This window comes from Ceratotherium simum, chromosome 36, assembly GCF_057802395.1.
Source record: "Ceratotherium simum simum isolate JZ-2026a chromosome 36, ASM5780239v1, whole genome shotgun sequence".
NCBI lineage: Eukaryota > Metazoa > Chordata > Mammalia > Perissodactyla > Rhinocerotidae > Ceratotherium > Ceratotherium simum.
This window is the reverse complement of record NC_141935.1, coordinates 31355055-31378383: the sequence shown is the minus strand read 5'-3', so window position 1 is coordinate 31378383 and position 23329 is coordinate 31355055. Positions and strand designations below refer to the sequence as shown.

Sequence of the window (23329 nt, the reverse complement as noted above, 5' to 3'; positions counted from 1 at the left end):
GCGAAGATCCATCTCCCTGTGGTTCTGGAGGTGCCTGTGTCTTCTTGTTTGTCCAGTTTTGCTTTATGTCTCAAGACTGTATTGTTAGGTGCATAAGTGTTCCTGACAGTTATCAACACAGAAAACCCCTTTTTGTCCCATTTAAAATCTTATTTCTTTATCTCCTTATTTTCAACCTTATATCCCTTCATTTTATAACTATATTTTAACTCAATTTGAGAGCCTTTATCTTTTTATAGAACAATTTAATCCATTTACAATTATTATTGATAAATTGGAATTTGGGCCTACTATTAATTTAATTTTTAGTTTGTTAGGCTTTCTCGTTATTTTTCTATTCTTCTAGTGGGTGTCTTTCACCTTTTAAGAACAACCATTTCCACCTTCCTTTCTATAAATGCTTAGAGGTGATTAGTTCCTGTGTTCTACAGTCCCCACTCCTCACCTTCCACTCCCCAGCTGGAGACTGTCTGATCTTAGTTCTGCGTTCTTATTGTCCCCATCAAGCAACCATGGATGTAAGTATATGTTTTATTGGTTACTTTGTTCACCACTATTTATTATATCCAGATTTTCCTCCTTTTTGGAAATAATTGTTGTTTTTTTGGAACTCATATGACAGTAAAATTTTGAGGGGAATCGAGTTTGAGATGCTCCTTAGGTGCTGATGCTGGAGAGCCAGCACCTAACCTCTTAAAGGTTCATCTGTGTGTCTGCAGAGTCGGAATGAGGTCAGAGATGTTTAAAACCATGGAATTGAATGAGGTTTCCTTGAGACACTGTAGCTGTGGAAGGGCCCCGGGCCCAGCCTAGGAGCAGGCAGTGTTTGCAGAGGTGCAGCTGAAGAGGGTCCAGGAAAGGGGACTGAAATGGTGGAGCATGGAGTCGCAGGAGCCACGAGGGGAAAAGGGTATTGCAGAAAGGAGGGGTGCTCAGCTGGGTTGGATACAGCTCTGATCAGAGTGGAGAAAGGATGGCTGGACTCGGCCACATGGGATCACTGGTGACCTCAGTCTCCTTGACAGGGTGGGAATGGAGCTGGGTCTAGAGTGGGGGAAGGGGGGCCATGGGAGGGCAGTAGGGATGAGGCACTTTACTTAAGAGGTTTAGCCGTGAAGGGGAGTCAGGAAAGTGGACAGTAGCCAAAAGGGAGCATGGGTCCAGGGGAGAGTTTTGTTTGTAAGGTGGAGATGGGCTAGCAGGTTTCTGTGCTGCAGATAGGACCGGGTGGAGAAGAGGAGCCTGAGGGACAGGAGGAGTGTGCTCGGCCCTGAGGAGGTGCAGGGCAGGGCTCCACTGCCTGGGGAGGGACCGAGAGCAAGAGGACAGAGGTGCTGGTGGAAAGGGCGCCTCTGCTGCTGTATTCCTGGAGCATGAGTTGGGCAGTGGCTGGGAGTGGAGGGGGATGCCGGAGGTGTTAGGTGAGCGGCAGGGAGAGGAGTGGGAGGGAGAGAGGGGGCCCTGGCTTGGTCTCCACGGCCCACCTGGAGCTCCCCACTGGGATCCCCGGTCACCAGCTGCTGTCTCTCTTTTATGTCTTTCTCAAGATGTCGGCTCTCTTGATGGTTCCCAGGGCTGTTATGAATTTGTTCATCAATGAGGAATCTTTGAGTCATTTTTCAGGGATTTTATGTCAAAGGGGCTCTGCACATGTTTATTCAGTCCATTATCTTTACCCAATCCCTTTGTGTTTGGACAGATTCCGTACAACAGAGCAGCCGGGCCAGTGGCCTGCAGGTTCCAGGGTTCGGGAGGTTTGCCCTCCAGAAAGCCGGTGCTGATTGGCATTCTCACAGGACGTGGTGCTCTGTCCCTGAGCCCGCTCTAACTGTGGGTGTCACAACGTTGTAAATCCTGGGGCAGTGCCGTCAGGCCCCAATGTTGGCATTCCTGTGACCAGCGAGGGCAACATTTTTCCACGTGCGTTATCTGTCACTTCCCGCACTGTGCCGTCACCCGCCTTGCTCACTGAGCTCCGAACCTTCCTGGTGGAACCAGGACGTTCACTCTCTATCCAGTGTGATTGCACGTTCCCTCAGGGTGCCCCTTGAGTTCTTGCTTCAAAAACATCTATTTTCTTCTCATTCTTTAATTCCTTGTACATATACTCTAGATTTAATCTGGAGCTTTAAATATGTTTTATTGTGGAAAACCTTGAACATACACAAATTAAACAGAAAAGTGTAATAGCCCCCATGTGCCTATTACCCAGCTTCAATATTTATCAATATTCTGATATTCTTGTTCCGTCCATATTTCTACCCACTCCCTACCTTCCATTGGTTACTTTTTAATTAATAGATTGTTTTTTAGGAAAGTTTTTGACGGACAGAGAAATTCAGCAGGTAGTGCAGAGCATTTCTCCTTCCTCCCCGGCAGTTTCCCCTACTGTTAACATCTTGCATGACCACCTGTGTTAGTGCGGCTCATTCCTCACAAGTGAGGAACTGATACTGCTACAGTGTTAGTAACTAAGTCCGTAGTTTACATTAAGGTTCCCTGTCTCGCTGTCATGTACTTGGGTTTCGACAAATGCATAATCTCATGCATCCACTGTGACAGTATCCTACAGAAGAGTTGGATTGCCCTAAAATCCCTGTGCTCTGCCTCTTCATCCCTTGCCTCCCAACTCCTGGCAACACTGATCTTTATACTCTTTCTATAGTTTTGCCTTTTCTAGAATGTCGTGTAATTGGAATATATGAAAACTATGGAACAGAGTATGTCGCCTTTTCCGCTTGGCTTCTCTCACTTAGCAGTGTGTATTTAAGGGTCTGCTATGTCTTTTTGTGGCTTGATAGCTCATTTCTTTTTTTTTTTTCCTTTTTTTATATTGAGTTAAAATACACATAACAAAAAGTGTGCCATCTTAACCATTTTTAAATGTAGACTTCAGTGGCGTTAAATACATTTATATGGTTGTGCAGTTATCACCACCATTCATCCCCATAACTCTTATAAATCTGAAACTCTGTACCTATTAAACAATAACTTTCCCTTCTCCCCTCTCCCCAGCCCTTGGCAGCCACCATTCCACTTTCCGTCTCTATGATTTTGACTACTATAAGTTCCTCATATAAGTGGAATCATACAGTATTTGTCTTGTTGTGGCTGGCTTGTTTCTCTTAGCATAATGTCCTCAAGGTTCATCCATGTTGTAGCATATTGCAGAGTTTGCTTCCTTTTTAAGGCTGAATAATATTCCATTGTATGGATATACTACATTTTGTGTATCCATACATACCATAGGTCAATGCATACTTGGATTGCTTCCACATTTTAGCTATTGTGAACAATGCTGCTATGAACATGGGTGTACAGATATCTCTTTGCGACCCTGCTCTCAGATCTTTTGTGTATATACCCAGAAGTGGAATTGCTGGGTCAAATGGTAATCCTATGTTCAGTTTTTGAGAAACATCCATACTGTTTGCCATAGTGGTTGCACCATTTTACATTCCTATCAACAGTGTACAAGGGTTCCAATTTCTCCACATCCTCACCAACACTTGTTGTTTTCTGTCTTTTCAATAGCAGTCATCGTAATGCATGTAAGGTGCTGTCTCATTATGGTTTTGATTTGCATTTTCCTAGTGACTAATGGTGTTGAGCATCTTTTCGTGTGCTTATATGCCACTCGTAAGTCTTCTTTGGAGCAATATCTATTCAAGTCCTTTGCCCATTTTTGAATTGACTTGTTTTTTGGTTGTTTAGTTTTAGGAGTTCTCTATATAATCTAGATATCAGCCTCTTGTCAGAAATATGATTTGCAAATATTTTCTCCCACTCGGGTTGCTTTTTTGCTCTGTGGACAGTGCCTCTTGATGTACCAATTTTTTAAATTTTCATGAAGTCCAGTTTGTCTATTTGTTTTTCTTTCGTTACCTGTGCCTTTGGTGTCATATCCAAGAAATCATTGCCAAGTCCCGTGTCATGACGATCTTGTCCTATGTTTTCTTCTAAGAGTTTTCTTGTTTTAGGTCTTACATTTATGTCTTTGATCCATTTTGAGTTAACTTTTGTATATGGTGTTGGATGAGGGTCCAACTTCAATCTTTTGCATGTGGATATCCAGTTTTCCCAGCACCATTTGTTGAAAAGAAACCTTTCTCCATTGCATTGTCTTGGCACCCTAGTCAAAAATCACTTGACTATATATGTGAGGGTTTGTTTCTGGGTTCGCTATTCTATGCCATTGGTCTCTATGTCTGTCTTTATGCCATTACCATACTGTTGACTACTGTAGCTTTGTAGTAAGTTTTGAAATCAGGAAGTGTGAGTCCTCCAGTTTTGTTCTTCTTTTTCGGGATTATTTTGGCTATTCTGAGTCCCTTCAGATTCCATCTGAATTTTAGGATGGGTTTTTCTATTTCTGCAAAAAACATCATTAGGATTTTGATAGTAATTACGTTGAATCTGTAGATTGCTTTGGGTAGTATTGACACTTGAACAACAGTAAGCCTTCCAATCCATGAACATGGGGTGTGTGTCCATTTATGAATGTCTTCTTTAATTTCTTTCTGAAATGTTTTGTAGTTGTTTTTTTTTTTTAGGAAGATTGGCCCTGAGCTAACATCTGTTGCCAGTCTTCCTCTTTTTCTTCCCAAAGACCCAGTACATAGTTGTATATCTTAGTTGTAGGTCCTTCTAGTTCTTCTAGGTGGGTCGCCACCTCAGCATGGCTTGATGAGCAGTGAGTAGGTCTGCACACAGGATCCGGACCGGCGAACCCCTGGCCGTGGAAGCAGAGTGCATGAACTTAACCGCTACACCACCGGGCCATCCCCTGTTTTGTGGTTTTTATTGTGCAAGTCTTTCACCTCCTTGGTTAGGTTAATTCCTAAGCGTTTTATTCTTGCTGATACTATTCTAAATGGAACTGTTTTTGTAATTTCCTTTTCAGAGAGTTCATGGTTCGTGTATAGAAATGCAACTGATTTTTGTGTGTGTCCTGCTACTTTGCTGAATTAATTTGTTGGACCTAACAGCATTTTTGTGGAGTGTTTTGGATTTCCTACATATGAGATGATATCATCTGCAAACAGAGACCATTTTACTTCTTTCTTTCCAGTTTGGATGCCTTTTATTTATTTATTTTTATTGCCTAATGGTTCTGGCTTGAACTTCCAGTACTGTGTTGAATATAAGTGGTGAAAGTGGGCATCCTTGCATTGTTCCTGGTCTTAGAGAAAAAGCTTTCAGTCTTCCATCATTGAGTCTTATGTTTGCTGTGTGTTTTTCATATATGGATTTTATTATGTTGGGGCACTTTCCTCCTGTTCCTAGTTTGTTGAGTGTTTTATCATGAAAGGGTGGTGAATTTTGTCAAATGCTTTTTCTGCATCAATTGAGACGATCGTGTGGTTTTTCCCCTTCATTTTGTTGACGTAGCATGTTACGTTGATCGATTTCTGTATGTTGAACTACCCTTGTAAACCAGGAATAAATTTCACTTGGTCATAGTGTATAATTCTTTTAATACACTGTTGAATTCAGTTTGCTAGTATTTTGTTGAGGATTTTTGCATCTATGTTCATCAGGGGTAATGGTCTGTAATTTTATTTTCTTTTAGTGTCTTTGTCTGGTGTTGGTATCAAGATGATGCTGGCCTCATAAAATGAGTTTGGAAGTGTTCCCTCTTTTTCAATATTTGACAGAGTGTAAGAAGGCTTGTTTTTAATACTTCTTTATATGTTTGGTAGAATTCACCAGTGCAGTCATCTGGTCCTGGGTTTTTTGAGAGATTTGTTGAGAGATTTTTTTTTAGGTTTCTTGAAATATTAGTGGCATATAACATATGTAAGTTTAAGGTGTACAAGATGATGATCTGATACATGTATATATTGTGGAAGGATTGCCACAATAAGGTGAGTTAGCACCTCCATTCCCTCACATAATTAACTTGTTTTTTCTAGTGATCACTTTCAAGATTTACTCTCTTAACAACTTTCAAGTATATAATATAGTATTGTTAATTATGATCACCATGGTGTATATTAGATCCCCAGAACTTATTCATCTTATAGCTAGAAGTTTGTGCACTTTGACCCATCTTTCCCCCTTTCCCCCACCCGCGAGACCCTGGCAAACACCATTCTCTAGTCTCTATTTCTTTGAGTTGGGCTTTTTTAGATTCCACATATGAGTGAGAATATATAGTATTTGTCTTTCTCTTTCTGACTTATATCACTTAGCGTAATGCCTCAAGGTCCATTCATGTTGTCGCAAAATGCAGGATTTCATTCTCTTGCATGGTTGAATAATATTCCATTATATATTTCATGTATATCTATATATCACATTTTCTTTATCTGTTTATCCATTGATGGACACATGGATTGTTTCCATGTCCTCAGTTTGTGAATAATGCTGAAATGAACGTGGGGATGCAGATATCTCTTCAAGATAGTGATTTCAATTCCTTTGGATATACAACCAGAAGTGGAATTGTTCGTTCATGTAGTATTTCTATTTTTGTTTTTTTTTTGAGAAAATTCCATATTTTTTCCATAGTGACTGTAGCAATTTACATTCACACCAGCAGCGCACAGGGTTCCCTTTTCTACAGAGCCTCGCCGACACTTGTCTGTTGTCTTTTTGAGAATAACCATTCTAGCAGGTGTGAGGTGATATCTCATTGTAGTTTTGATTTCATTTCCCTGATGATGAGTGACTACGAGCATCTTCTCATGTACCTGTTGGCCATTTTTATGTCGTCTTTGGAAAAGTATCTATTCAAGTCCTTTGACCATTTTCATATTGTTTTGTTGGTTTCTTGGCTGTTGAGTTGTAAGAGTTTCTTATATATTGTGGATATTAACACCTTTAGTTTGCCGATTGTTTCTTTTGCTGTGCAGAAGCTTTTTAGATTGATGTCATCCCACTTGTTAAGTTTTGCATTTGTTGCTTGCACTTTTGATGTTATATCCAAAAAAAATCATTGTCAACACCAGTTTCCTGGGGCTTTTTTCCCTATATTTTCTTCTAGTTGTTTTATAGTTGGGGCCTTACATTTAAGTCTTTGATTCATTTTGAGATAATTTTTTAGAGTGTTATAAATAGGCGTCCAATATCATTTTTCTGCGTGTGGTTATCCAGTTTTTCCAACTATCCTTTCCCTATTGAATCTACTTAGCTCACTCACCAACTGTTAGCAAAGTGTATGTGTGTGGTTTTATTTCTGGGCTCTTGATTCTGTTCTCTTGGTCTATGTGTCTGTTTTTATACCTGTACCATACCATTTTTATTACTATAGCTTTGTAATAAAATTTGAAATCAGGAATTGTGATGCCTCCAGCTTTGTTTTTCTTCCTCAGGGTTTCTTTGGTTATTTGAGGTCTTTTGTGGATCCATATGAATGTTAGGACTGTTTGTCCTATTTCTGTGAGAAATGCCATGGGAATTTTAGTAGGAATTGCATTGAATCTTGAGATGGCATTGGGTAGCATGGACATTTTAACAATATTAGTTCTTCTGATCCATAAACGTAAGATATCTTTCCATTTCTTTGTGTCTTCGATTTCTTTCATCAATGTCTTATAGTTGTCAGTGTCTAGATCTTTCACCTTCTTGGTTAAATTTATTCGTAAGTATTTTACTGTTTTTGATGCTATTGTAAATAGGATTGTTTTCTTTATATCTTTTTTAGATAGTTCATTGTTAGTATACAGAAATGCAATAGATTTCTGTATATTGATTTTGTCTCCTGCAACTTGATTGAATTTGTTTATTAGTTCTGACAGTTTAGGGGGGAAGTCTATAGGGTTTTCTCTACATAAGATCATATCATCTGCAAACAGAGACCACTTTGTTTCTTCATTTCCAATTTGGATGCATTTTATTTCTTTCTATGGCCAAATGCCTCTGGTTAAGACTTGCAACAGTATGTTGAAGAGTGGTGTTGAGAGTGGACACCCTTGTCTTGTTCTTTGTCTTAACAAGAAAGCTTTCAACCTGTCACTGTTCAATATGATGTTAGCTGTGGGGATGTCATGTAAACCCTTTATTATATTAAGGTGTGTTCCTTCTGTAACCAATTTATTGAGCGTTTTTATCATCAAGGGGTGTTGAATTTTGTCAACTGCTTTTTCTGCATCGATTGAGATTATTTTATGACTTTTCTCTTTCATTCTATTAATGTGGTCTATCACATTCATTGATTTACATATGTTGAACTTGATCATGTTGTTTGATCCTTTTTTTGAGTTTAGACAGTTTTGTTATAATGTGTCTTGGAGAAGAAAGTTTTAGTTTGAAATTTTAGGGTGACGTATTAGCTTCAGGACCTTGGATTCTAAATCTCTTCCCAGATTTGGGAAGTTGTCAGCCATTATTTTTTTTAAGTAAGCTTTCTTTTCCTTTCTCTCTGTCTTCTCCTCTGGTACTTTAATAATGCATATCTATTTCTTTTCTTGGTATCCCATAATTCACACTGCCTTTCGCCATTCCTATCCATTCATTTTTTCTTTTTGCTCCTTTGACTGGATGATTTCAGATGACACATCTTCTAGTTCACTAATTATTTCTTGTACATGGTTGAATCTGATTTCGAAGCTCTCTGTTGAATTCTTCAGTTCAGTGATTGTGTTCTTCAACTCTAGGATTTCTGTTTGTTTTTCCTTAATGATTTCTGTTTCTGTGTTTAACTTCTCACTTGTTCATGCACTATTTCCTTATTTCATTTAGTAGTCTATCTGTGTTTCCTTATAGTTTTATGAATTTCTTAAAGAGAGTTGTTCTGAAGTCTTTGTCACATAGTTCCTGTATCTCCATTTCTTGGTCTGTTGTTGGAGTTTTACTCTTTCTCTTTGGTAGTGTCATGTGCCTTTGATTATTCATGATCCTTGTGGCCTTCCACTGGTGTCTGCAAATTTGAGGAAGTAGGCACCTCTTCCAGTCTTTACAGACTGGCCTTAGCAAACCAAAGCCTTCACAGTCAACCCATCTAGGGGACCTAGGTAGGCCATCTGGTGGTGTCCAGGCATAGGCTTGCTGCTGGAGTCCTTGGGCAGCCTGGTACTGGGGTGAGTGGAAAGCTTGGGTCTATGGTATTGTGTCTGGCCCTGGGCACAGTGGGGACCCGGAGTTCATGAGTAGCCCCACTGGAGCCTGGGTTGGCAGGTCCTGATTGACAGCCTGGGGCCACAGGAGTCATCCAGGGCCATGGGAGTCGGCCAGTGCTAGGGTGAGCTGAGAGCCTTGGTTCACGGGAGCCTACCAGGAGCCTGCCAGGACCCTGGTGCCATGAGAGCAGCTTGTGCTGGGGTAGGCCAGAAGTCTGGATTCCTGGGAGCCTGCTCAGAGTCTGGGGCCACAGGAGCTGCCTGAGGCTGCAGGATCCAGCAGGCGCTGGGTCAAGATGGAAGCCTGGGTTCATGGGAGTCTACTGGTGCCTGGTGCCATGGGAGCTGCCTGGGGCCGCCTGAGTCAGCAAGCACCTGGGTGAGCTGGGGGCCTGGTGTTGTGGGAGCCTGCCAGGAGCCTGGTTCCATGAGAGCTGTCTACGGCTGCTGGAACTGGCAGGTGGTGTGGTGAGCCATGGGCCTGTGTTCCTAGTAGCCCCCGGGGAGCCTGGAGCCATGGAATCTACCTGGGGTTGTTGGAGCCAGTAAATGCTAGAGTGACCTGGGGTCCTGGGTTTGTGAGAGCCCACTGTGCACCCTGTAACGGAAGCTGCCTGTGGCTGTGCGTGCTGCCTGTGGCTGCCTGGAGTAGGCAGGAACTTGGGTGAGCCAGGGTCTGGATTCACCAGAGCCCACCAGGAGCCTGGTGCCAAGGACACCACTTGGGGTCACAGGAGCCACCTTGGGCTGCTGAAGATGGCAGCCCCTAGGCTGAGATGGGAGCCTGGGTTCCCAGGAGCCTGGTGGGAGCCTGGTGTCAAGGATGCTGCTTGGGGCCGCCAGAGCTGGCATGCTCCGCAGTGAGCCAGGGGCCTGGATTTGCAAAAGCCTACAGGGCGCCACCTAGGTCCACAGGAGTCAGCCTGGTGCTAGGGCAGGCTGGCTCAGGGGTCTGTGGTGAAGTTGGGCATTCACTTTACTCTCCTTGTTGGGAGGTTTTTGATTACTGATTCTGTCTCCTTATTTTTTATTGGTCTGTTCAAGATTTCTATTTCTTCATGCTTTAGCCTTTGTAGGTTGTTTCTAGGAATTTATCTATTTTGGCTAGGTTATCCAATTTATGAGTGTACAGTAGTTCAGAATAGTCTCTTCTGATCTTTTTCTTTCTGAAGCATCAGTTGTAATGCCTCCTCTTTCATTTCTGATTTACTTTGAGTCATCTCTCTTTTTTTTCCTAGATATTCTATCTAAGGGTTTGTCAATTTTATTTTTTCAAAAAATAAGATCTTACTTTTATTGATTTTTCATATTGTCTTTCTATTTCATTTTTTTCTGCTCTCATTTTGGTGACTTCCAGCCTTCTGCTAACTTTGGGTTTCACATTTTCTTTTTCTAATGCTGTTATAAGTCAGGTTGGTTCTTTGACATCTTTCTTCTCTTATAATGTACAAATTTATCACTATAAACTTTCCTCTTAGTACTACTTTTGCTGCATCCCATAAGTGTTGGTGTTTATTTTTTTCTTTTTGTTTATCTTGAGCTATTTTCTAATTTCTCCTTTGATTTCGTCTTTGATCTAATGGCTGTTTAAGAGTTTATTGTTGAACTTCCACATATTATGAATGTTCCAGTTTTCCTTCTGTTGTTGATTTCTAGTTTGATGCTATTGTGTTTGGAAAAGATACTTGGTATGACTTCAGTCTTCTTAATTTTGTTAAGACTTGTTTTGTGACCTAACACATGATCCATTCTGGAAAATATTCTCTGTGCCCTTGAGAATAGTGTGCATTCTGTTGCTATTCGGTACAATGTTCTCTGTGTGTCTGATAGGTCCATTTAGTATTTAATGTTTTCCTGTCCGCTGTTTCCTGGTTTTCTGTCTGGATATTCTATCCATTGTTAAAAGTGGGGTGTTGAAGTCTCCTACTATTTGCAACTTATATAACTGAGCAGGCTCTAATATTGAGAATATATAAAGATCTCTTAGAACTCAACAATAAAAGACAAAGAAGTCAATGAAAATGGGTAACCAACTGGAATAGACATGTCTCCAGGAGATACACAGATGGCCAATAAGCACAAGATAGATGCTCAGTATCCTTAATTATTAGGAAAATGCAAATTCAAAGCACAGTGTGATACTATTTCACACTCAAAATGAAGGCTATATTCAACATAATGGAAAATAACAAGTGTTGGTAAAGATGTGGAGAAAGGGAAACCCTCATACATTAGTGGTGGGAAAGTAAAATGATGCAGCCACTGCAGAAAACAGCTTGGCATTTTTTAAAATCTTAAACCTAGAATTACCATTGACCTGGAGAGGCCCATGGTAGATATGTCCAAAAGAGCAAACTTTCCCATGGACATTCAAAGCAACATTGTTCCCAATGGTCCAAAAGTGGAACAAACCCAAATTTCTATCCAGTTATGACTGCATAAACCAAATGTGCCCTATTCATAATATAGGATATTATAGAGCCGTAAAAAGGAATTAAGTACTGCTACATGCCAGGCCATGGGTGAACTCTGAAACACGTGTGCTCACTGAAGCCACAAAGGCAACAGATAACATGATGCCATTTGAATGAAATGTCCAGAATAGGCAAATCCATAGGGGTAGAAAACAGATGAGTTGTTTCCACGGGCTTGGGTTAGGAGAAAATAGAGTGTGAATGAGTATGGGGTGTTGAAAATGTTCTGGAATTAGATAGTAGTGATAAGCCACACAACATAATCATTGTACTAAAAGCCACTGAACTGTATACTTTAAAATGCTTAAAACAGTGCATTCTTATGTTAAGCAGATTTTCCTCCATTAAAATTTTAAAATTTTTAAACCAATTAGGGTATTCATTAATTTTAATTTAGTTAGTTTAAAGTTAGTTGAGATGTTTAATAAGGGTAATTAATGGAATTATTAGGGGTGCAGTACATTGTAGCCAAGAGAGTAAACATCTGATGAGGGCTATAGTAACAAGTCCTATAATTATACAAGCAACAGTCTAAAATCCATCCATAGCCATTGTCCCCAATTTGGAAAGACCAGCCATGAAAACAGATCAGTGATCTCGGTGGCCTTGGGTATCTATTCAAAGATTTGGGTAATATTATGCAATATTTTAACCTCTTGGGCCATCTGGTGGAGGTAGGTTTGAACTTGTGAGTTGATGTACATTCAGCAAGTGGTTCTAGGAAAGGCACAAACCCCTCCTTCCTTGGCTGATATAGACAGTCTAGGACCAGGCCATTTTCTAAAACCATTTAGGCAAGAGACTCATGAGACTGTTGCACAAGGGCTAGGATAAGGTCTTATGGAGTTGTTGTCCATGTTGGGTTAAGGTTTTTGATACTTCTTGGTTGCCTCAGTTACCTGATTTTGTGTGGGTAGGGCCACCACACCTGTGCCCAGTCCGGTCAGTCAATCCTAGTAGAACTGAACACCCAGTGCTATAGGACTGACAGTGTCTCTGTGGGGTGGTGGTAGCCAGTCAGGGCAGGAAACTCAGGGGACCTGCAACCTGAGGGAAGCAGGCTGAGAGACAGACAGTGATGCATTGCAGAATATAGCCTGGAGAAAGCTGCTCAGAGGGCTGGGGAAGAGGGAAGCTCACTGGGTGAGAGCCTTGTGATATCAGCCCACAGTAAAACCCAAAAGTGGATGCCCCTGGTGTGAAATATTCATTAGGGGTCTTGGAGGTAAAACCAGTAATTTGCACCCATTCACTGGTTACCTGTGCTATATGATTTCAGGTTAAAGTTTCATGGTTAAAGTGTTTGTGGGCCAAGAGCTGTTTGGGCCTGGGCACAAGATCACCAAGGTGGCCTCGAAGGCTACCCCAAAATGACCCCTCAAGGAGCATTTGGGGCAGAAAGTGGGTGGAGCATTTTGAAGGAAGCCTGGGGCAAAGATGATGTTGTTCGATGGAGTTGGCTACAACTGAGTCTCTCCGCAGGGTAAGCCCTTCAGCTGGGGTACAATAGGTGATTGGAGGCCAACTGACAGACCCTGCAACTCCTGATTCCCAGTGCGCAGGCAGCCCTCTCAGCCCATTGGACATAAACGGTGGTGGTGTTTCTGAAGCATCTTGCTGGCAGTGTGGAAGGTATATGGGACATGTGGTGGGAGATGTCATGATAGTGTCAGGAGGAGCTGTGTGTGAGATTACGGTGTTGAAGGGGAAGGACTGGAGGCAGGTGCAGTGGCTGTGTGACCAACAATGGTCAGTGAAGGGACAGCCAGGGTGAACTGGGGAAAGAAGGGACCAGCAGAAGTCATGTGTTTAAAACAAGACACCAGGCCCAAATGGAGAGCCGCTTAGGCTAAACCCCACATCAACAAGCTGAGACTTAATTAGACTTTTGGCCCTCCGAGGAACGGAATCTTAAACCAGCCAATTGGGAATTGCCTGATGAGCACTAGGTAGCTCATCTGCCTGACAGACCCCGGCCATCCCCTAAAGGAGGGTAGCCTTGCAGTAACCAACCTGCTTTTTTGCCTAGTATAACTTTCCTTGTTCCTGCTCCCTTCTGCCTCTAAAAGTCTTTCATCTTGTACAGCTCCTCAGAGCTCCTTTCTCTCTGCTAGGTTGGATGCTGCTTGATTCATGAATTGTCAAATAATGCCAATATGATGTTTGAAATTTACTCAATTGAATTTTGTGTTGTAACAGTTTGGTGGCAGCAGTGGGATCCGAAGGAGACTTCCGATGTCTTCAGGGGTGAGAAACACGGGCATTGGTACCCTGAAACCTTTGAGTTCGTATTTTTTGCTATTTCCGAGGGCTGTGGGTAAGTTCCTCTTGGATCCAAGGTCCGCTGTCTTTGTGTTGAGCTCCCAATCTAACTGGCTTTCCAGTCCAGGGTTAATGGGTCAGTCTAGACTGACAGGATGCTCTAACAGAGCGTCAGTCTTAGCCGTTGGTTGGTCCACGGTGCCAGTCAGGGGCCTAGCAGGTCAGCTTGAGTTAGCAAATGGTTCCATTAGGAAGCTAAGTCTCTAGCCCTTGGTTAGTCCACATTTCCCATTTGTTGGGATCTGCTGGTTCAGTCCGTAGTTCTTGCCAATAGAGAAGAGTGGAAGAAATTTGTGCTCTCTCCACACCTAGTCCTTGAAAACTTCCCACCTGCATCTTGCATGCATTTTCCCTTCTGTTGACTGTCGATGGGTTTTAAGGAAATGGTGAAAGCACAGTGTGGAGGAGTAGTGGGTTTCTGCACAACTACATGGGAGAGTGCTGCCCCTGCCACCTGAACAACCACCCAGCACTACTAGAAATGAAAGACATCCCGTGATCACAGATTGGAAGACTCCTTATTGTGAAGATGTCAACATTATCCAAATAGAGCAGCAATTTCAGTGCAGTCCTTATCAAAATGCCAAAGACATTTTGTGCTGAAATAGAAAAAAACTCATCCTAAAGTTCTTATGGAATCTCAAGTAAGCCCAGATAGCCAAAACAGTCTTGAAAGGAGGTACTAAGTTGGAGGACTTATTCTTCCTGATTTAAAACTACTACAAATCTATAATATCAAGACAGCATTGTCATGGCATAAAGACAGACATACTGACCAATGGAAACAGAATTGAGAGCCCATAAATTAACCCTCACCCATGTCATCAAATGATGTTTGACAAGGGCACCAAGATTATTCAATGGGGAAAAGTCTTTTCAACAAGTTGTGCTGGAAAAAGTGTGTATCTACATGCAAAAGAATCACCTTGGACCCTTAACTAACACCATATACAAAACTTAATTCCCAGTGAATCAAAGACCTAGATGTAAGAGCTAAAACTATAATACCTTTAGAAGAAAACATAAGACAAAACTTTACAAAATAGCATTTGGCACTGATTTCATGGATATGACACTCAAGGAGCAGGCAATAAAATAAAAAAATATACACGCTGGACTTCATGAACATTAAAAACTTTTGTGCCTCAAAAGACATTATCAACAGAGTAAAAGCACAACCCACAGGATAGAAGACCATACTTGCAAACCAGGTATCTGACAAGGGCTTAATATCCAGGATAGATAGAGAACTCCTAAACTCAACAACAAAAACAAATAACCCAAATCAAAAATGAACAAAGTACTTGAATAGACAGTTCCTTAGAGAAGATCTGCACATGACCAATAAGCATATGACAAGATGCTCAACATCACTAATCATTAGGGCCGTGCAAATCAGAAACACAGTGAGATACCACCTCACATTCATTAGGATGGCATCTATCAAAAAGAGAAAAAGGTAAAGAATAGAACCAATGTTGGCAAAGATGTGGAGAAATTGGAACCCTTGTGCACTGTGGTGGGAATATAAAATATATAGTTGCTGTAGAAATCAGTGTAACAGTTCCTAAAAAAAATTAAAAATAGAATTATATAGGACCCAGCAACTTCACTTCTGGGTATATACCCCCCTAAAGAATTGAAAGCATGTTCTCGAAGACATATTTCAACACCATGTTCATAACATCATTATTCATAATAGCTAAAACATGGAAGCCACCCAAGTATTGTAACTGAGCAAGGGCTCACTGCCCCATGCGCCTTGTAAACACAGGATACTGGCTCTTGTAGAAGGGAAAAAGCTTTATTATGAGGTTGGCCAGCAGGGAGACAGGAGACAAAGGTTAAATCTTTCTCCCCAATGGGCTGTTGAAAAGGGCTTTTTAAGGGCAAAGGAGCAGATGCGGGAAGTTTGGGGGCAGTCCTTGGCATTTTGTGCAAGCACAGAAGATTTTCATGTTCTGTCATACATCCCATGTTCAAAAGGCGGTGTCCTTAACATGATCGGCAGGGGAGTTCTTGGCCCCCCAGGTCATCCTCCAGTCACTTGTGCAGTCGCAGTTTGAGTCCCGCTGGCCATCTTGTGGTCTTACTGGCTCAAACCAGTTGAAACTTGCTCAAGGAGGAAAAATGGAGTTTCTGAAAGACAACTCATGGCCCAAGACTAGATCCTTAGTAAATATCATATGGGACGTGGCTTAAGAAGGTAGTGGTAGTCTCTGGGGGGCTGTTGATAAAAATCTGACTGGGGCCCCATTTTATTTTGAGCTTGGTTTTGGGCCAGGTTATGGTGTCTGTCCAGGGATATATGGATATGCAAAATGTGGAATATACATACAATGGCATATTATTCATCCTTAAAAAGGAAGGAAATTCTGAGATATGGCACACCGTGGATGAACCTTCAGGTTATTACTCTGAATGAAATGTCAGTCACAAAAATACAACCCCCTGTGATTTCCCTTCTGTGAGGGAATCGCCTCACAGAATCTGAAATTGCCAGATTCAGAGAGACACAGTAGAATGGTGTTTGCAGGGGCTGGGAGGAGGAGGAGTGGGGAGTAATTCATGAATGGGTATAGAGTTTCAGTTTTGCAGATGACAAGAGTTCTGAAGATGGATCATGGTGATGATTACACAGCAGTATTAATGTCTTCAATACACTTAAAACATACTTAATGTATCGATGGGGCTGATGACTTGTCCTGGCCGAGCACATGCTTGTGCTGTTGCACATCTTACCCCTCACTGTACAGTTGGGAAACTGGCCCAGAAAGAGGCAAGTACTGGCCCAGACCACAGGAGGTAGTCAGGGTCCCGAAGACTAGACAGAGCTCCAGCTTCCTTGGCCAAGTCTCCGTCCCTTCCCTCAGGTTTCCTTTGGCAATGAGAGGCATTAAGATGCTAGGGGGTTGCTGCCCACCCCTCTCCACATGGGATCATTTTCCTCTCCTCATCATCACATGTGCACAGGCACACCCACTCAAACTGACTTCTCATGTAGGGGCCATGGAGGTGCAGTCAAGAAAGAGCCGACCCCGGGGAACTGACAAGAGGCAGGAGGGAGAGAGGTTGGAGGCAGCTCTCCCATGGGGCCATAGCATCCATTCTCCTAGATACGTGTCCAGGGGCGCAGAGATGGGCAGAGGAATCCCTAAGGTTCCTAGGTTTCTACCTGTTCCAGACCCATCCCTGGCCCAGCCTGGGGAGCACAGGACTGGGGTCCTGCAGTCCACCTCTGTGGGCACCCAGAACTGTGATGAGCCCATCCTCCCCTTGGGAACAGAAGAGAAGACCTCAGTGAGGGTCCTCCTGTATAAAGTGGAGTGCATCCAGCGGATGCCTCCAAGGGTTCCATGCACTCGCAACGTGTCTGTTGGACTGGGTTCTCTGTCAATGACCTACTGTGCTCTGAAACCCTGAGCAAATGCTTTCCAGCCCCTGGAGATCCTTTAGAACTGAGGAGGCTTGGGGGCTTGGGTGGATGAGAACTTGGGATAAGGAAGAAGATGCCAGAGCACTGGACACCAAGTCGAGTCCAGGGAGAAGACTAATCCCTGTTGGACCCTCAGGGTCCTCATGTGGAGGTAGGGGGGAATCATTGTCCTGGCTGAGGTTAGGATGCCTCATGATTGAAGAGGACACCCTGGGATAGGACAGGAAGAGGGGGCGAAAGATAGGCTCCCGAGGTTCCTCCCACTCCCTTGAAGCCTACAGGTCCTGCTCCTTCACCCCTGGGACCCTGGAGAGCCTCTGCCTTGAGGACACCTGAAGAAAGGTTCCTTTCTGTTTGGTGGAGTTTGGGCCAGGGCTGCAGTGCTAGTGTTGGCCACGAGGGGGCGGGCAGCCTCTTGTGTCAGTGGTTACCAGTGAGTTTTTGTTTTTATTTTTTTTCAGTTGGATTGAGATATACTTGATATACAGCACTGTGTAAGTTAACACTGCTATTTGGTTATTTGAAGTTGCTAAGAGAGTAGATCCTAAAACTTCTCATCACCAGGAAAAACGCCTTTATTTCTGTTTGGTAATGGATGTTAACTAAACTTATTTTGGTAACCATTACATAATATATATACATCAAGTCCTTCTGCTGTAAACCTGGAATTTACACGGTGTCCACTGAACTTTACTTGACCTCCTGGAGCAGCGAAGAGTCAACCAGAGGTCTTTCTGGCTGTCCCCCTGCCTCAGAAACAACTTGTACCTCCTATTACTAGTGTTCATCTCCACAATCAAAGTTGGACAGAAGCAGGGGGAGGGGTGCAAGATCTTCCCATGTACTCATCCAGCAGCTATGCAATGAGCACTCACCCTGTGCCAGGTGCACTGGTGGGCCGAAGTGCAGGATGAAAATGACCAAGTGGTCCCTGCCTGCCAGGAGCTCACACTCTAGAGGGGAAATGGACAAAAGGAAAGACATGAGAAAGAAAAGAGCAAGTGCTGTAGAGAAACACAGCAGGGGGCTGTGAGGGAGGGCTGGACGTCACTGGGTAGGAGAGTCTGAAAGCCCTCACTGGAGTGACATTTGCTGGGACAAGAATGACAAGAGGGAGCCAGCCCTGCACGAGTCTGGGAGCAATGTTTCAGGGAGATGGCACCACTGGTCCTGAGTCTCACAGGCAGAAGTGAGTTTGGCCAGAGGAGGTTAGAAACGTGGCCAGTGTGGCTGGAGGGAGCCTGGGAGGAAAAAACAGAAGATGGGGGGAAGGTAGGGCCAGGGCCTGGTAGGCTGTGTCAGTTACCTTTCCCTCTCTGACTTCATTGCCCCTAACTTTGCATTTCAAAACTACAAATGTTGACTATCTCACAATTTGTGTGGATCAGCAATCAGGCACGTTTTAGCTGGGCGCCTCTGCCTCAATGAGTTTAACAGGTTGGGGCTGTGGCCTCAACTGAGGCTCGACTGGGGGAGGACTGGCCCCCAAGTTCACTCTCAGCCTTCAGGGTTCAGTTTGGACTGAGAGCCTGAGTTCCTTTCTGTCTGTTGGCCTGGACACTCCCTTGCTTCTCTCCTTTATAGGCCTCCACATTGGGCAGCCCTAATACACCAGTATCTGACCTCCTCAGTTCCAGGGATTCGACAGAGAGAGAGAGAGAGAGAGGTGGAACATGAGAGAGAGAGTAAGAGGAAGTAAGAGACATTTTTATTTCAAATTTAGAGAAGACATCCCATCACTTTGGCTGTTATTATGTTCAGAAGCCAGTTACTAACCACTTAGTGGTTCCACGGGGAGGTGTATGCCATTGGTGGGGCTTACTGGGTACCACTGTGGAGGCTGCCCACCTCATAGGCCAAGATGAGGCACTTGGGTCTCATTCTCCATAAAACAGGAAACAATTGAATGGTTTTATGCCACAGGATAGCAATATCTGAGTTTCCATTAGTTTCACCCCCCTCATGATGCTGACCTGACAATGAAGCCAAGTTGGAAGTGACTGTCCCAATATCACATTCCTGGAACCCAGGCCTGTTTTGAGTGGTGTTCTGTGCTACATGTCACCCCTCCTTGTTATTCTTCCATCTCTAAGTTTGTGCCTTAGACATGTGACATCAGCCCACAGAGGTAATAGATATTATCTTGTATACACCGGCTGACGTCCCTAGGAAGTAGATTCTAGCCTGATCCCCATTGTGCAAATTTGGAGACTGGGGAGGACCTGAGAGGCACAGTGACTTTCCCAGGATGCAGAACTGCTAAGAAAAAGGAGGTCTGCATTCATCTCTGTCTCCTGAAAGCTAGGACCCCAGTGAGGTTTCCAGGGAGCTGTGGCTAGGGCTGTGTGGGCTCATTGTGTACAGTTCAAGAGATGACATGGGGGAGGAGGGTGAGCAGCCCAGGGGCAGGGGGCAGCTCTGGGCACGTCTGATTGAGGGAAGGGGCCCAGGTAATGGAATCTTGAAAAATGACCTCACTTCCTTGGTCATAGACCTCAACAGATCTCAGAACTCTGGTAATCAGGCACCCACAGCCCCTCATGCAGCTCACTTGACAAAACGGTCAACAGATAAAGATGTTTTGTTGTTGTGTCCCAACTTTCAGACGATCTGGGCTTAGAAAAGCCCAAAAAGAGAGTCTTTTTTATCATTCTCGACATTGGCTCAGCCCTCATCCCCGACAGCTCTGGCCATTTGGCAGGAGGCAGCGAAAGGTAACGCGGGCAGCCCAGGAAAGGCTAGTGCAGGCCAGGACACAGCTGTGATCCCAGCTGATCAGCCCCACACCCTTTGCCCCTCGTGGTTAGTTTGTGTGTGTATGTGTGTGTGTGTGTGTGTGTGTGTGTGTAGACGGGGGAAGGCAGGGCATGAGGGGCGGGTCATTCCTAGGCAGGAGCTGGTTGTTAGGTGTCAGAAGCCTGGTGCGTCTGTCACGTTCATACCCCAGGTCATGGCTGGCAGCATGAGAGGGTGAGCTCCTCTACTCTTATGTTACCGAGCCATAGAGGTTTCATCTCCTTCCCTCCTTGACCACAGTTCTTTGCAGGGATGCCCCTCTGTGCCTGAACTGAGGAGCAGACTTTCTGTTGGGGGTTGGCCCCAGTGGCAGTGTGCAGGCAGCCCCTGATTCCTTCTGGCCCAGCTCCTGGGCAGTCTTTGCAGAACTCCACTGAGGAGGTCGTAGAGGAGCTGCCCAATGGTTTCAACTCCACCAACTCACTAGACAAGGGGCAGATGCACGAGGCCACCAACACCATCCAGTGCTGCTCTGAGATGAGAACAGGAGCAGAGGGTCTCCACACTCAGCACCTTGAGATGACGGGGTTGGACCAGAACTAGGGCGGGACCAGACTGAGGCTGTCCCTTTTTCAAGCTAAAGGGGATGTACATGCAGGTCACCTTGCCTGGTTCGGAGCTGAGCTGCCGTGACCCTCTTTCCCTTGTCCAGTGTGAGCTTCTGGAGGCCACTGAGGCAGAGCCAGAGGGTAAGGCGGACTACAGGCTGGGTAGTCCTGGAAGGGACGTGGAATCTTTCCTATGTTTAGAAGGACACATGGAAAGTCAGCTGTGTGGGTGAACCTTTCTCTTTATCTCTCTCCAGCACCAGCTGCAGAGCTCCAGCCATTGGCAGAAGCAGAGCAGTGGGCAGTGGTGGAGGTAAAGCTGGCTCCAGCTCAGTTGACATCACTCCTTCTAGCGCTGGAGTCAGTGTCCCCTCCAACAGCAGTGTTGGAGCTGGAGCAAGGGTCAACATCGGCTCCAGCAGGAGTGGGAGCTGCTGAGCTGGAGTCACCTGGACCATCATTTCTAGTGGGAAGTCCATCTCCACCTGTGGCGGTTAAGGAGCGTGAGAAGAAGCCTAACCTCACGGCCTTCCCTCCTAAGCTGGTGGCAGAGCAGTTGACCATGATGGATGTGGTGAGCAGCTGGGCTCTCAGGGCGGGGTGGAGCAGGCCTTCCCTCTGCCATCAGTGCCCCAGACCTGATCCGGACTCCTATGACCTGGGCCCCTGATCCTGGCTCCACCCCTTACCAACCGTACGACCTGGGCAACTTTCTGAACCCCCAAGCCTTAACTGTCCACTTGCAGGCCGTAGAGGTGGCCACTAACAGGAGCTGCTGCAGAGAGTGGCTGTGCCGACTCCATGAGGTAGAAGAGATGGAAAGCTGGGCAGGGCCTGGCCCATCAGTGGTGAGGGGAACTCACTGTGTGCAGCCAGGTCCCTGGTGGCCCAACCGTCTCCTCAGGAGGCTCAACAGCCTCAGCATTTATTAGACACCTGATGTGTACTTCACTACAAGGGAGACAGACAAGGCCCATGGTTGTAGCTGCCACGGGGGAATGTGCATCAGAATGGGGAGTGGGACCAGAGGGGGGATCAGGGTGGTGAAAGATGCCCCCTTGGGATGAGCAGAGTTGAGCCACCGTCTGGAGCTTGGAGTTAGCCAGGATGGACTGGGTGCAAATGCTCCTCTCCCTTCCCTGCCAGTATTGGGTCCTGGGTCATCCTGTGCTGGGTGCCCTCGGTGGACAAAGAAAACCCAGGGACTCTCACAAGGCTCGGGCCACATCCTGAGCTCCAGCTCTAAACGGTGACCCCTGTGTGGGACTTTGGGGGCTGTGGACACAGAGCTGGCATGTGGCAGGGCTGGGTGACACTCCCCCTGTTCCCCAGGAGCTCTACCGGAAGGTGGTGCCCTCTCAGTGCCTGGGATCCACCTGGGGCAAGAGGAACAAGCCCGGCAATGAGCACCTGGCACCTACTGTCCAGGCCACCGTCGACCACTTCAGAAGGGTGGCCAGCCTCGTCATCACTGCCTGCCTCGGGGACCCGAGCATGACGGCCCAGGACAGGGCGAGGGTGGTGGAGCACTGGGTCCAGGTGGCCCAGGTGTGCTGTGGGAGGCCCAGTGGAGCCCCTCTCTGGAGCCTTGGGAACGGCCTCTCCACCTTTATCAGCTCCCAGGATTGCAGTGTGTGGTCTAAGCCCCTGCACAGTCCCTAGGCCCTTCCTGCCAGGGGCCCGGTGACCTTGACTCCAGGTCCCAGTGGGAGGATGCTCACTTCCTCCCTGGCTCCTTCCCTGGGTTGAGCTAAAATCCTCCTCCCTGTGAGTGTTACTCTCTGGGTCCTAAATGTGCCCTTCTGGGGCTCCCTGAGCATCTGTCTCATCCAGGAGGGGAGATTTAAATAGAAGGGTACTGAAGCTAGAGCAAGCGGGGCTCCAGCGCCCCACCTCACACCTCATTCTCTTTCCTTCCCCAGGAGTGCAAGATCCTGAAGAACTTCTCCTCGCCCCGCACTGCCATCTCTGCTCTGCAGAAAACCTCCATAAGCCACCTGAAGAACACATGGGGGAAGTTTCCTGGTGGGTAGGCCCCTCTCCATAGGAGGACCAGGGTGGATGGGGGATCTCCCGTATGTCTGCCATTGACACCTCAGTCAGCTGGGAACTCCTGGGAGGCAGCAAATGCTGGGGACAGGGCCTGGGCCTTGGCAGTGGGTCTCTAAGCCTCCTGGTGTCTTCAGTGCACCAGTTCTGCTTCAGGACTTGGTTTCCCTAAATGCCAGGTACTGGGTTGGGCCACATTGGAGATTTTCAAGTGTTTATAGCAATACAACTCTACGCCCAGTTGAAACTCAAAGTGGTCAAAACAGAGCTGCTCTGTAGAGCTAGGGAATGGAGACCCCAGTGACCAACAGGAGAGCCCCCTCCCAGTCCCACGAGATCTTAGCTCTCAGAGGAGCCCAGTGAGAACACTCCTCCAGGCAGGTTGAATCTCTTGGGTTTGCAAAGAAAAGGGATTTGCACTCAGACCCCTGACATTATCCCTAAATTTATCCTTCCTTCTTCCCCCTGCCCTCAGGGAGAGCTCTGGAAAACTTAAGGAGCTCTATAGCCAAGACAAGTCCTTGAGCAGAGACCTGATGACCAAGGTAGAGTAGAGGCTGGGGGTCTGGAAAGAGAGGAGGGGTTGGGGGGAGGGAGACTGGGCAGGCTGTGGTTTTGAGAGTTTCTCACTTGAACTTTCTC

General features: G+C 45.3%; 1 protein-coding gene across 6 annotated transcripts in view; it reads left to right on the top strand.

The window, feature by feature from the left end:
* Window positions 1–23329, top strand: part of LOC101403262 (uncharacterized) — a 47749-nt gene that overhangs the window by 5764 nt on the left and 18656 nt on the right. For 3 of the 6 annotated variants that reach the window (XM_087424501.1, XM_087424502.1, XM_087424503.1), the window contains exons 4-8: window positions 13736–13853; window positions 20896–21212; window positions 21971–22186; window positions 22561–22663; window positions 23163–23232. In XM_087424501.1, the coding sequence (XP_087280627.1) occupies window positions 13736–13853; window positions 20896–21212; window positions 21971–22186; window positions 22561–22663; window positions 23163–23212 (804 nt within the window). In that variant the 3' untranslated portion in view covers window positions 23213–23232. The remainder of the gene's footprint in view (window positions 1–13735; window positions 13854–20895; window positions 21213–21970; window positions 22187–22560; window positions 22664–23162; window positions 23233–23329) is intronic. The other 3 variants (XM_087424500.1, XM_087424504.1, XR_015550036.1) reach the window with 2 other exon arrangements.